General features: G+C 46.0%; 1 protein-coding gene across 11 annotated transcripts in view; it reads right to left on the bottom strand.

Annotated features, from left to right (window-relative positions):
• Positions 1 to 8027, bottom strand: part of ZFYVE27 (zinc finger FYVE-type containing 27) — a 95580-nt gene extending 87553 nt beyond the window's left edge. For 7 of the 11 annotated variants that reach the window (XR_009403971.1, XR_009403970.1, XM_059398300.1 and 4 more), the window contains exons 1-4: positions 7819 to 8026; positions 6392 to 6589; positions 2071 to 2141; positions 448 to 634 (exon numbers count right to left, since the gene is read on the bottom strand). Coding sequence is in view for 9 of the 11 variants with exons in the window: in XM_059398300.1 (XP_059254283.1) it covers positions 448 to 634; positions 2071 to 2141; positions 6392 to 6588 (455 nt within the window). In the remaining 2 variants the exon portion in view is untranslated. Of the gene's footprint in view, positions 1 to 447; positions 635 to 2070; positions 2142 to 6391; positions 6590 to 7818 lie in introns of all 11 variants that reach the window. The other 4 variants (XM_059398296.1, XM_059398298.1, XM_059398303.1 and 1 more) reach the window with 3 other exon arrangements.
• Positions 8028 to 12716: the final 4689 nt, after the last annotated feature.

Below are 12716 nucleotides of genomic sequence, written 5' to 3'. Positions count from 1 at the left end.
CATTCAGTCTTCACAACCACCTATGAGGCAAGCCTACTATTATGCCATTTAACAGGTGAGGAACCCGAGGCGCAGAGATGCCACAGGTTGCCACACAGCCGGTAAATGGAGGGCTGGAATTTGAACCCTGGCCGTGGCTCATGCATGCATGCATATGCTCCGTTAAGACCCAGAACTGTCTCTCTAGTGGAAAGAACACAGGTTGTTGTGAAATCAGCTAGATCTGGATTCTCATCCCAGCTTGGTCCCCTTTTTGCCATGCAAGCCTTTTTCTTCATCCATAAATGGAGGATACTAACAGTAGCTACCTCCCAGAGCTGTTCAAAAGATGAGAGGAAAGAACCCGACAGATGAGAGGAAAGACCGCCTCATACAATGCAAGCACTCAGTGTGGTGGCCGCTGCCACTGTGACCACCTCCCACCACCCCGGCCCCTTCCATACTCACAAGCTCTTCACCTCAGCCACAGCCTCGGGGCGAGACAGGCGAACTTTCTGGAGGTCCTCCTGCCTCACGCTGTGATACTTCCTCCGCATCAACTCTGACTCAGGCAGCTGTGCCCGGCAAACCTCCTGAAGGTAGCCCAGAAGGGCGGGCACTGAAATCATTAGGGCACCCACGGAGTACCATGCACCTACGGATCAATAACACTGCAGGTAAATGAGGAGCAAGGACCGGGGGCCTCTGTCCACCTCCAGGGCTCTGTCCAAGAGACCTTCCCTGATCACCTCAGGTGAAAGAGTGTCTCCCCTGCTCACTCTCCAAGCCTTTAACCCAGCTTTATTTTCCCTCACAAAATTTTTCACCACATGACTGATTGATTATAGACATAGTTGCTTTCTCCTCCATAAAAAGGATCTTGATGGCTGGGACTCCATCCAGTTTGGTCACTACGATAGCCCCAGACTCATTTTCTTTTTGTTTTTTAACATTAACAAATCTATGCGAGCACACAGTAGGGGGCTCCTGCCTGGAGTCTGGCCGTTAACAGATCCCTGTGACTGACATTCTGACCTTTTAGACCACGGGGCAGATTGGAAGCCTTTCAGTTGGCTTTTAGAATACCACAGACACACCACTGTGGACTGAGAAATGGGGAGGTTGAGAGAAAATCCAAAGAAAGACCTTCTTCCATGTAGCATGGTACCCCCAAAGCAAGCTAACAGAGCACTGGGCACACAGTAAATGCTAGTTAAGTATTTGTCATTGGACAAACAGATAATGGAGGTCTTATGTAAAAACTGGGTTTTCAACCCACTGAATCCACATCTCCCTAGGAAACAAAGGAGACACTTGAGAAATGCAAGTTTGACAGAAGAATGAATACATGAATAAAGGACCCAGTTCCTCAGAAGACTCTGTCTCGGGCCTTTTACACATCTCCCCCCAGGGGTTTAGCTTTTTATGCAGCCACTTGTCAGTTCAAAAAGGAAAAGGCCTGGGTCCTGGTATATCTTGTCACAAACAGTCCCCAGGAGACATCACTACCCAAGATCTCTAGAGCCACCCACCTGTCCACACATCTACCTCAAAGCCTTCATGCCACAGACCCCTCAGAGCTGGTGACTGCTCAGCAGCCCCCTCCAGGCTCACAAGCTGAGCCAGAGGAAATCAATGGATGTGGCAAAAATCTCTTAACCTCCCTGACACCTTCACCACATGTCATGCCCTCACTGACCCTGGAATCAGCTTAGAAATAAAAATGGAAAAAGGTTAAAACACCAGCATTCAGTCAAGAAGGAAACAATAATAATAGCTACAATACACCAGGTCCTTACTGTGTCAGGCGCTGTGCTAAATGTAATATACAGGCTACCTCGTTCCTCACAACTACTCTCTGAGGAGAGCACTATTATTATCCTCCCTTTAGAGATGAGGAAAATTAGGCCTTGACAAACAGATTAAAGAACAATCCAGCCAGGATTCTAGCCCAGAGTGTGTCGCTCCAGAGCCGGTTTTCTGACATCAAGCAGACAGGGAAGGAGGCCAACTCCATGGCAAGACAAGGCGCCACTTCTTGGAATTCCTTCCCACATTCATTCACAAAAATCCCCTGGAATCAGTTCTTACCCTCATTCAAAGTGAGGAACAAGACGTTGAGGCCAAGGCAGGTCAGCAAGGAACACAAAGGCGTCTGCCACCTACAACACAAGAAAGTCCTGGTCACTAAAGATGGCCACTCCTCCAATTTGGGCGTGAGAGGGTGGGAGGAGGAGATGGCCATCACGGGTGGGTCATCAAGAGGAGGGAGCCTGGAGCTCTGAGTGTCAAAGAAAAATGAGAAGTGTCCACTTACGTGGATAGGGAACTGGGAGAGGAGTTAAGGTCACCCATTAGGCCCCAGGACAAGAAAAGATATCCTCTCAGGATTAGAATACCTAGGGAACTTTCTCCCAGAAGGAGAAAAATTTATAAAATAAATTTTAAGAAACCCAGTTAATACTGTTTAACTATGTTTTGTAATGTTCTGGTCTCTTTAAGAGGTGACAATGATGAACTTTCTTCTTGAAAATGTTCATTTATTCTTTGTACAACTTCACAGGAACATATATATATTTGCTGTGCAAGATTCATCTAATACAGAAATCAAAAGAACAGAATGTGAAGGATTTATGTGACCGCGTTTGTGACTTCACTTATTTCTGAAATTTTGAGATCTTAACATGGCAATCCAAAAGGAGAAAAGATAATGAAGATTTTGTTGTAATAGATCAAAAAAGAAATTGAAACCGGGGTATAGCATTCTTTCAGCAGACATGCCCTAAGTGAACTGGAACATCTGGAAGCACATGCAGAACCAGCACCCCCCACCACCACCACCAAACAGCAGTGCAAAAGCCCTCAAAGAGGAAAGGAAGAAGACCAGAGACTTGAGTTGCTGAGGACAAGCAAATTCTGCTGGCTTCATCCCTGACAAAGGACATTTAATAGGGGGAAAGGAGCAAAGATGTAACAATGAAAGCATGGATGACTAAATTCTAAACAGCAGTGTAGCCGCGCCTGGGTGGCTCAGTTGTCAAGCGTCTGCCTTCAGCTCAGGTCACAGTCCCAGGGTCCTGGGATCGAGCCCCACATCGGGCTCCCTCCTCAGAAGTAAGCCTGCTTCTCCCTCTCCCAATCCCCCTGCTTGTGTTCCCTCTCTCACTGTCAAATAAATAAAATCTTAAAAAAAAAAAAAAAAAAAAAAACCAGCAGTGTAGCATTTATAAGGTCAACCAACTGAGGGAGAGTCAAAGAGAAATAAACAGGTTTGTTGCTGGCAAGCAATGTATTCAGAACTTCAATGTAATTTCTTTTGCTGTGATTGAGGTATTTCGGTTGCTAAATGAGGTTCACTGATTTACGTGCTTCTATTTTTTTGTGGGGGAAGGAGGGCATGGAAGGGGAGAGGGAAAGGGAGAATCTCAAGCAGACACCCCTCTGAGCATGGACTGAGCCAACACGGGGCTTGATCTCACAACCCTGAGATCATGACCTGAGCCAAAATCAAGAGTCAGACACGTAACCAGCTGAGCCATCTAGGTGCCCCTTTTATTTTTTCATAGAAGTTATTAGTAAGGGAATGAAATGACCTCTGTCTGCCTTCCTCTGGAAACCCAGCATCCCCCACTATGCCACCCTAATTAGGCCTCAGACCCAACTAGTGGCAGCTATAAGCGTAAGAGCAAATTAAAAATCTGGTCTAAAGCCAACTCCATTTCAGAAATAAAAACATCATACAGCCACTCAAGTCACTTACACTATAAAGCCTCTCCCATTCTTTCTCATGTCTTTACTGACACTTTGGTCACAGAGATCCACCTACTAGAGTAGCTGATCCCAGAACTGAGGAGTCTGTTAAAAATCTACTGCAGCTCTAGGCTTCACACTATCAGACAAAGCTCAAGATTAGGTCCCTCTTGAAAGTCAAATCCTCTTTACTAAGAAAAGAACAATCAAAAGCACAAACTAATCTGACAGCCATTTTCACAGACCAGTGCTCTGTCTCCCAGTGGCACAGAACCACAAACTCCTGGGGGCTCTTTAGGCCAAATGCTGTTCCCCCTCCATCCAGCTTTAATGAATCACACCACACCCTCAGATTTCTAATTTCATAAAACGGAAAAACTCGAACATACGAGTACCAAGAAGCACTAAGAGACCAGTGTTAGAAAGGTGAAGGGGCAGGCTGTATTTAACTTCTGTGCTTTGCCACAAAAGAGTAAAATACACATACATGCACATACACCTGCGTGTGTGCACAGCAGAAAACCCCAGGGCCCATCCCCTCCACTAAGGAAAACTAAAATTCATTTCAGCTATATGGTCATGGTGGGATTATAAATCAAGCCTCTCATACCATCATGTCCCCTATTCCTTGCACCAAGGAGACAGTGAACTAATGGTAGAGAATATTGCTATGAAATATAAACTAGCTCACCTCTAGCCTAAAGCCATAAATAAAAGGGATTCTGGGGGCGCCTGGGTGGCTCAGTGGGTTAAAGCCTCTGCCTTCGGCCCAGGTCATGATCCCAGGGTGCTGGGATCAAGCCCTGAATTGGGCTCTCTGCTCAGCAGGGAGCCTGCTTCCTCCTCTCTCTCTGCCTGCCTCTGCCAACTTGTGATCACGATCTGTCAAATAAATAAATAAATAAAATCTTTTTTAAAAAATAAAAATAAAATAAAATAAAAGGGGTTCTGAAGGGAACAAGAAAAATGTAAGGCCTTGTTCAGAGAGTTAAAAAATAAACCTCCCACTATTTCCAGACTGAGGTAAGAATGATATTCAATAGTACTCTTAGAGGTTAACCCCACTCCACTCACCCTATCTCTTACCTCTCTCAGAAGACTGGAGAGCTTGATGAAAACTAGAAGCTTCTCCCTTAGAAATAAACATGTGTGCACGTACCAAGTTTTACATGTAGTTTCAGGAGGTTGTGAGCCCTAAATTAGCCCCACTCACAGGTTCTAAGTTATGAAGGGTTGCTCTGTAGGACAACCAGGATTTACGTGGCTCCCTATATTAGGAACACATGACTTTTGTGGGGGAGGGAGTTTCACTTGAATATGATCCAACCTTTAAATCTAACTTCTAATTTGCACCATGAGGAAGCTACCAGCAAATCAAAGTAGGAAATTCTTCAGGACCATCAGCTCCGTCTCCAGCAAGTCAGTATCATGAAAAGGAAACCATTTTAGATTGAAAAAGAACTTAAGGGACATAACAACCACATAGACTGCGACCCTGGACTGGAATCTGATTTGGCCAAAACGTGACATTCTTGGGACAACTGAGAAAATCAGAACTGGGTATAAGATGCTATCAAGAAATTACTGTTGGGTGCCTGGGTGGCTCAGTGGGTTAAGCCACTGCCTTCGGCTCAGGTCATGATCTCAGAGTCCTGGATCGAGTCCCGCATCCGGCTCTCTGCTCAGCAGGGAGCCTGCTTCCTCCTCTCTCTCTCTCTGCCTGCCTCTCTGCCTACTTGTGATCTCTCTCTTTGTAAATAAATAAATAAAATCTTAAAAAAAAAAAAAGTCACGATTTAAAAAAAAAAAGAAATTACTGTTAACTTTATTAGGTGTGATATTGCTTTTTCTCATTAAAAAAAGTCCTTATTTTTTAGAAATAAACTGAAGTATTTAGGGAGTAGAATAGCATGTATCTGTAATTAAAATTGTTTAAGATAAGAAATAGAGTGAGCTGAAAAGAGAAAAGGAATCATAGAGGATGAAAATCAAAGCAAAATAAGAACAAAAAATTTGGAGCTCCACAATCCTAAATTAGCAAAAGGGGTACCTGCTTATTCACAGGTATTTGTATTTAGTATGTTCAAAATTACAAACTAATTTTAATATTAATTATGCTAGTACTGAGAGAGAAGGAGAAAAAAAAAGGGCTCCTTTAAGATTTAGAAGGCCTAGGGCACCTGGGTGGCTCAGTGGGTTAAAGCCTCTGCCTTCTGCTCAGGTCATGATCCCGGGGTCCTGGGATCGAGCCCCGCATCAGGCTCTCTGCTCAGCAGGGAGTCTGCTTCCCTTCCTCTCTCTCTGCTTGCCTCTCTGCCTACTTGCGGTCTCTGTCTGTCAAATAAATAATAAATAAAATCTTTTAAAAAAAATAAAAATAAAAAAGATTTAGAAAGCCTGATGTTCGAGGCTAGTTAGCAGTCCTGAGGTATGAGCTTACTGAGCGACATAGCAGAAACTCTGGTGAAAGACCATATGGTTCCCAGGGCCCTGCCTTTCCCGAGGTGGGTCTGGAATCAACCCAGGGAACCAATGGACTTCCCAGAACCACTCCTCTCTAAGGCAGAAAGATAGCCCAGCAACTGCCTAAACGCTCAGCACAACTATGGAGCAGGAAAGCAGAAGGTCTAGATGGTCAGAGCAACTCTGCGAAGTCTGTTACCTGAGCAAGTACCGGACACCGTCACCTGCATCCTTCAGGGGTTCCAGGTAGATCTCCAGCCTCTTGTAGGACAGGACCAAGTTGAAAAGATCAAATGCCGGGGACTTGGTAGGGACAGATGGAGACTCCAGGGGAGCCTCAGGCATCGCGCTGGGGCTCACCTCTGGCCCACTCCCCTCACGCTCTGATGTCTGCATCCTGCAACCATAATAATTCCTGACATTTGCACTGTACCTACCACCCTTCTACTTAAATTAGTACATTTGGTGCCTATAATAAACCTGTGAGGTAGGAAGGGTTACAGGTGAAATACCCATTTCACAGAGAGAAGACATATTCAGCAGAATAAAGTGAATTGCCCAGATATAAAAATCCTGTTCTTTTCCCCAGAGATCCATCAAGAGTCTAAACCATAAAGACGGAGTACTTATGGCTGCTAGGAAGAGGCAGTCTGATGTCTAGAAAGAAAAGATGACCTGGAATATTTTCACCTACTCTTGACCTGCTTAATTCCTACCCACCCTTCAGGTAACTGCTGAAACACTGCTCCCTTGATCTGAGAGGATCTTGGCAACCACCCCAGTCTGGAATGGGAGACCCTCCCCAATGATCCCAATCATGCACTTGCCCTAAAAGCATTTATTTCACTAAAGTAAAATTTTGGCTTTCTTGCCAGCCTGTGCTTCTTAACTTGGAGCTCCACCAGGTCAAAAACTATGTCTTCCATTTACCACTGCTTTTGCACACAGTGGAAGGTTAATTAATGCTCACTGAATGAGTGAATGAATTGTCCGTCCTCTAGGACTCCCATGCTTTCTCCTGCCCCACCACATCTTCTAAAGCTTCCTTCTCCTTTCTGTTCCCAACAACTTCCTGGACCATTCCTGCCCATTACCCTCCCTTTTCCCTCGAACCCCACAGGGCAGTCACCTCCTTCCATAAGGCCCCGTTTCCACCTCCCCACTCCGATGGGGAGACCCTTACCCTCTTCTTAATTTCAAAGTCCTACCCCAAAACCTAAAAAGAAAAGGAGGGGACGGGGACGGACGGACGGAACCTTGACATACAGCAGCATAAGCTAGTCCCTCGCAGTGGACTGAGACCTGACCGGGACTGGGGGTGGGGATGTGACTAAGGGGCCACTGGGAGCCCAAATACCCGCAGGCCACGCTCGAACTAAAGGATCCAGGGACGGTGCAAGGTAAAAAGCCCTGGAGAGGGTGAAGGTGGTCAGCGCTGGCAAAGGCCAGGACTACCACCACCTCTGCAGCCCACGGAGCCGGCTCGGGCCCTGCGGCCCAGACCGGGAAGGCCACGCCCAAAGTCGCTGGGCCAGCAGGTGGCGGCCCCCGCGACGTCCAGGCGCCCAATTCCGCACAGTCGGCAGAGACCCGGAGATGGGGCGGGAGGGGTGGCACTTCACCTACCCGGTCGCAAGGCTGCTGGGGGAGGGGCGGGGACGGCCAGGGACCACTGGAAAAGCCACTAGGCCCCGAGGCGTTTCCTCAGGCCCGCCCCACCCCTAGGACGCGCCTCTTCCAAGGGCCTCTCCGAAGTAGCAAATCCGATAGCCTCCTCTGCCTCCCCCGCCGCCGCCACCGCTTCCGGGACGCGAATTGCTCTGCGGCGGCGTATCCGTGACGTCATTACGCCCGCCCCGCCTCCTGCTCCAGCGGTTAGCTCCGCCCACTCTAGTACAGGTGAGCGCCCTCTTCAGCAGTGCGCCTGCGCGTCTTTCCTCGCTGACCCCGCCCAGATTCAACTGGGTCCCTGAGTGACTGCGATTCGCGAAGGATTGCGGAGCAAGAGGTTTACCACCGTGCATGTCACCGCTTTGGTTCAAATCCAACACATTCGTCTAAGCAGGGGTCGAATGTCTGTACCCCTTCTCTGGCTGACCCATCTGGGGGTTATCATTTACTCCTCCAAACAGCTGGAATGAAGACAGATCCGAATCCCCACACCGACTACTAAACTATAGTCGGAAATCCTCCTACTTCTTAGATGGGCCTGGCCTTGTTGCTGGTCCAGACTTGTCTGCTTGGACTCAGCCTCTTCTCCTTCAGGATGAGTCTAGAAGTATAGAAAGATTTTTTTTTCTTTAATATCTTAGCTACCTGAAATTTCCCAGGTAGTTAAGTAAATCAGTCATTTACTCCAAAGGCAAATTTTGGTTTCTTTGCAATTCCTTGTTGGGTGGTCCTGGACCACTGGCCTCACGCTGCCTGGGGTCAATAGTATTATTGTTTATTTCTTCTGGCAGCTCTCCAATTGAGAGATATTATTCAAGAATTAGACATTATCTGGGGGGGAACTCTGGAGGATATAAGAAGGTTCTAAAGACCAGAAAGGGTCAACAGTATGGCCAATATCAATGAACAAAGGCTCCCCCTGGTAACTACACACTGGTCAGCTAGACTCTGCTTTTGGGACTCTAACTCTGAATTTTGTATAATAAAGTTATCCCAGTTCCTTCTTTCCCTTCTCCAGCATTCTGAGTCTTCATTCTTCGCCCCAAATCCTAGTGTCACTGGTAAGTGAAAGAGACTGAAGGAGAAAATAAAATAGTAAAAGAGAATAACTAATAACTTGACATTTTCCTAAAGATTAGTCTTTACATCTCTAAGCGAGGGTGTGTATGGCCCACATGATAGATTCATAAACCTCACTGTGGCCCTTGGAGAAACACTTGTGGGAAATGCTAGGTGGAAGAAGTTGGGAAGAAGGAGTGGGGGGCGCCTGGGCGGCTCAGTTGGGTAAGCGGCTGTCTTTGGCTCAGGTCATGATCCTGGAGTTTTGGGATCGAGTCCCACATCAGGCTCCCAGCTCCATGGGGAATCCACTTCTCCCTCTGACCTTCTCCCCTCTCATTCTCTCTTTCGCCCTCTCTCTCAAATAAATAAATAAAATCTTTAAAAAAAAAATGAAAGAAAGAAAAAAAAATGAAAGAAAGAAAAACAAAAAAGTGTGGGAAGAGAAGAGACTGTCTAAGCACATCCACCTCCACCAGATGGCTCCCTCACCCACTCTTACTCAAACCTTGGGCTAGTCGCCTTTTAACTTGGAGTTTCTGTCTGTGGTCTCTTCTGTCACCATTTCCACCACATACCAGATTTCGTCACACTTCAAGCTGTATTCATTATATCTTTCTGTGTAACAAATTATTTTAAAACTTACTGGGTTAAAACAATAATAAATTTATATTTTCTCACATTGAGTTTTGGCTTTTGGGTGGTTTGGTCAGGAAATGGAGAGCAGCTTCGTGGGCAGCTTTGGCTCCCACTTTCATGAGATTGCAGTCAGCTGTGGGCCACAGCTGCCATCATCTGAAAGTTTAATGGGGCTGGAGGATTGGCTTCCACAGTGGCTTCCTCACACAGCAGACAAATCCAATGCTGGCATTCTTATGCTATTAGGCTGGGAGGAAGTTTCAGTTCCTCCTCACTTGGCACTCTTCAGAAGGCATCTTGAGTGCCCTCTTGACATGGTGGCTGACTTCCTCCGGAGCAAGAAATCCAAGAGGGAACCACAAGATCTTCTATGATATATCTATCCTCAGAACTCACACACCATCATTTGCACAATATCCTACTGGTTTTACAGGTCGGAACTATTCAATGTCCCAAAGTGTAGTGGGAGGCTTATACAAGAGTGTGACTACCAGGGGTAGTCACTGGGGCCAACTTGGAGGCCAGCTTGAAGGCTAACTACTAGGTGCTGCTCTGCAAGCTTGGAATACCCTTCCTCCTCCACCTGACCTCCTCCCACACACCTTTCAACACCCAGCTTGAATGTCAAGTCTTTTGTGAAGTTTTACCCAAATAATTCCTCCTTTCCTCCTTTGTGTTTACACAAAGCTCTGATCCTATTAAGCACCTATTACTTTTGTTTGTTTGTTTGACAGAGAGAGAGATACCACTAGTAGGCAGAGAGGCTCCCGGAGGAAGAGGGGGAAGCAGGCTCCCTGCTAAGCAGAGAGCCCAATTTGGGGGGTGGGGGGCTGGATTGCAGGACCTGAGATCATGACCTGAGCCCAAGGCAGAGGCTTAACCCACTGAGCCACCCAGGCGCCCCTAAGCACCTATTACTTTGCATTTCAACCTATCTCTAGAATCTCCTTTTGTTCCTGAGAGCAGGGAGACTACAATTTAACAATATTAGCAGCCCCAGTGTCTGCCAAGTATAGGGCTTTGGCATAGTAAATATTCAATGAATGCTTCTTTTAAAATAAATAAATAAAACAGAAAATAGCAAGAGTTGGTAAGGACGTGGAGAAACTGGACCCCTTGTGCACTGTTGTTGGGAATGTAAATAGTACATCCTTTAAGGGAAACAGTATGTCATGTCCTCAAAAAATTAAATACAGGATTATTTTATGATCCAGCAATGTCACTTCTGGGTATATACCCAAAAGAACTGAAAGCAGGGTCTTTTTTTTTTTTTTTTTTTTAGATTTTATTTATCTGTCAGAGAGAGAGAGCACACAAGGAGGGGAATCAGGAGGCAGAGGGAGAAGCAGGCTCCCTTCTGAGCAAATAGCCTGATGTGGGACTCAATTCCAGGACCCTGGGATCATGACCTGAGCCAAAGACAGATGCTTAGCCAATTGAGCCACCAAGGCATCCCTGAAAGTAGGGTCTTAAAGAGTTATTTATGCATCCTTGTTTATAGCAGAATTACTCACGATAGCCATAAATGTGGAAGCAACCCACATTTCTATTAATGAATGAATGGAAAAAGAAAATGTGGTTTATACATACAATAAACTATCCAGCCTTAAAAAGTAGGAAACTTCTGGGGTGCGTGGGTGGCTCAGCGGGTTAAGCTGCTGCCTTTGGCTCGGGTCATGATCTCAGGGTCCTGGGATCGAGTCCCGCATCGGGCTCTCTGCTCAGCAGGGAACCTGTTTCCCTCTCTCTCTCTCTGCCTGCCTCTCTGTCTACTTGTGATCTCTTTCTGTCAAATAAATAAATAAAATCTTATGGGGCGCCTGGATGGCTCAGTGGGTTGAGCCACTGCCTTCGGCTCGGGTCATGATCTCAGGATCCTGGGATCAAGTCCCGCATCAGGCTCTCTGCTCAGCGGGGAGCCTGCTTCCTCCCGCCTCTCTCTCTCTGCCTGCCTCTCTGCCTACTTGTGATCTCTGTCAAATAAATAAATAAAATCTTTTAAAATAAATAAATAAATAAAATCTTAAAAAAAAAAGTAGGAAACTTCTGACATGTGCTACAACATGAATAACCCTAAGGACCATGAATGCTGAGTGAAATAAGCCAGTCACAAAATGACAAGTACTGTACCATTCCACTTTAATGAATTACCTAGAGTAGTCAAATTCGTGGAGACGGAAAGTGGAATAGGTGACACCAGGGCCTGGAGGCAGAGAAGAGTGTTTAGTGGAAACGGACTGTCAATTTTGCAAAATGAGGAGAGATAGTTGTGCAACGTGAACATACTTTAATACCACTGAACTGTACACTTAAAAAATGGTCAAGATGGTAAACTTGGTGTTATGTGTATTTCGCCACAATTAGAAATTTTTTAATGAAAGAATGATGGATGAACAAAGTGTAATATATCCATTCAGGGAAATATTAAACAGCCCTAAAAGGGAATGAAGTGTTCACACATGCTACTGCATCGATGAAATTGAAAACAATATATCACATGAAAGAAACCAAAAAGGCCACATGCTGTATGAGTCTATTTATTTGAAATGTCCAGAATAGACAAACCTGTAGAAACAAGAAGTAGATCAGTGTTTGCCAAGCTCCGGGGGCCAGGGGGCGGGTGAGCTGGGTGGCGCAGGGGAAGGGCAGGAATTGGGAGCGACTCTTAGCAAGTACAGGGTTTCTTTTTGGAATGGTGGAAATATTCTGGAATTGGATAGTGGTGATGGTTGCACAACTTTGTGAATATACTAAAACCACTGATTTGTACACTTTAAAACAGACTTTTTGTTACATTGTGTGAAATGTTAAGTGACGCACACCTGGATGGCTCTGGCATTTAGCATCTGCCTTTAGCTCAGGTCATGGTCCCAGGGTCCTGGGCTCTAGCCCAGAGGGGAGTCTGCTTCTCCCTCTCCCACGTCCCCTGCTTGTGTTCCCTCTCTTGCTGTCTCTCAGTCTGCCAAATAAATAAATGAAAAAATTTTTTTAAAAGTAAATGAGGGGCACCTGGGTGGCTCAGTGGGTTAAAGCCTCTGCTTTCGGCTCGGGTCATGGTCTCGGGGTCCTGGGATTGAGCCTGCTTCCCCCTCTCTCTCTGCCTGCCTCTCTGCCTACTTGTGATCTCTCTCTGTCAAATAAATAGATAAAATCTT

The sequence above is a fragment of the Mustela nigripes genome, chromosome 4, assembly GCF_022355385.1.
Source record: "Mustela nigripes isolate SB6536 chromosome 4, MUSNIG.SB6536, whole genome shotgun sequence".
Classification (NCBI taxonomy): Eukaryota; Metazoa; Chordata; class Mammalia; order Carnivora; family Mustelidae; genus Mustela; species Mustela nigripes.
This window is presented reverse-complemented; position numbering and strand designations above follow the sequence as displayed.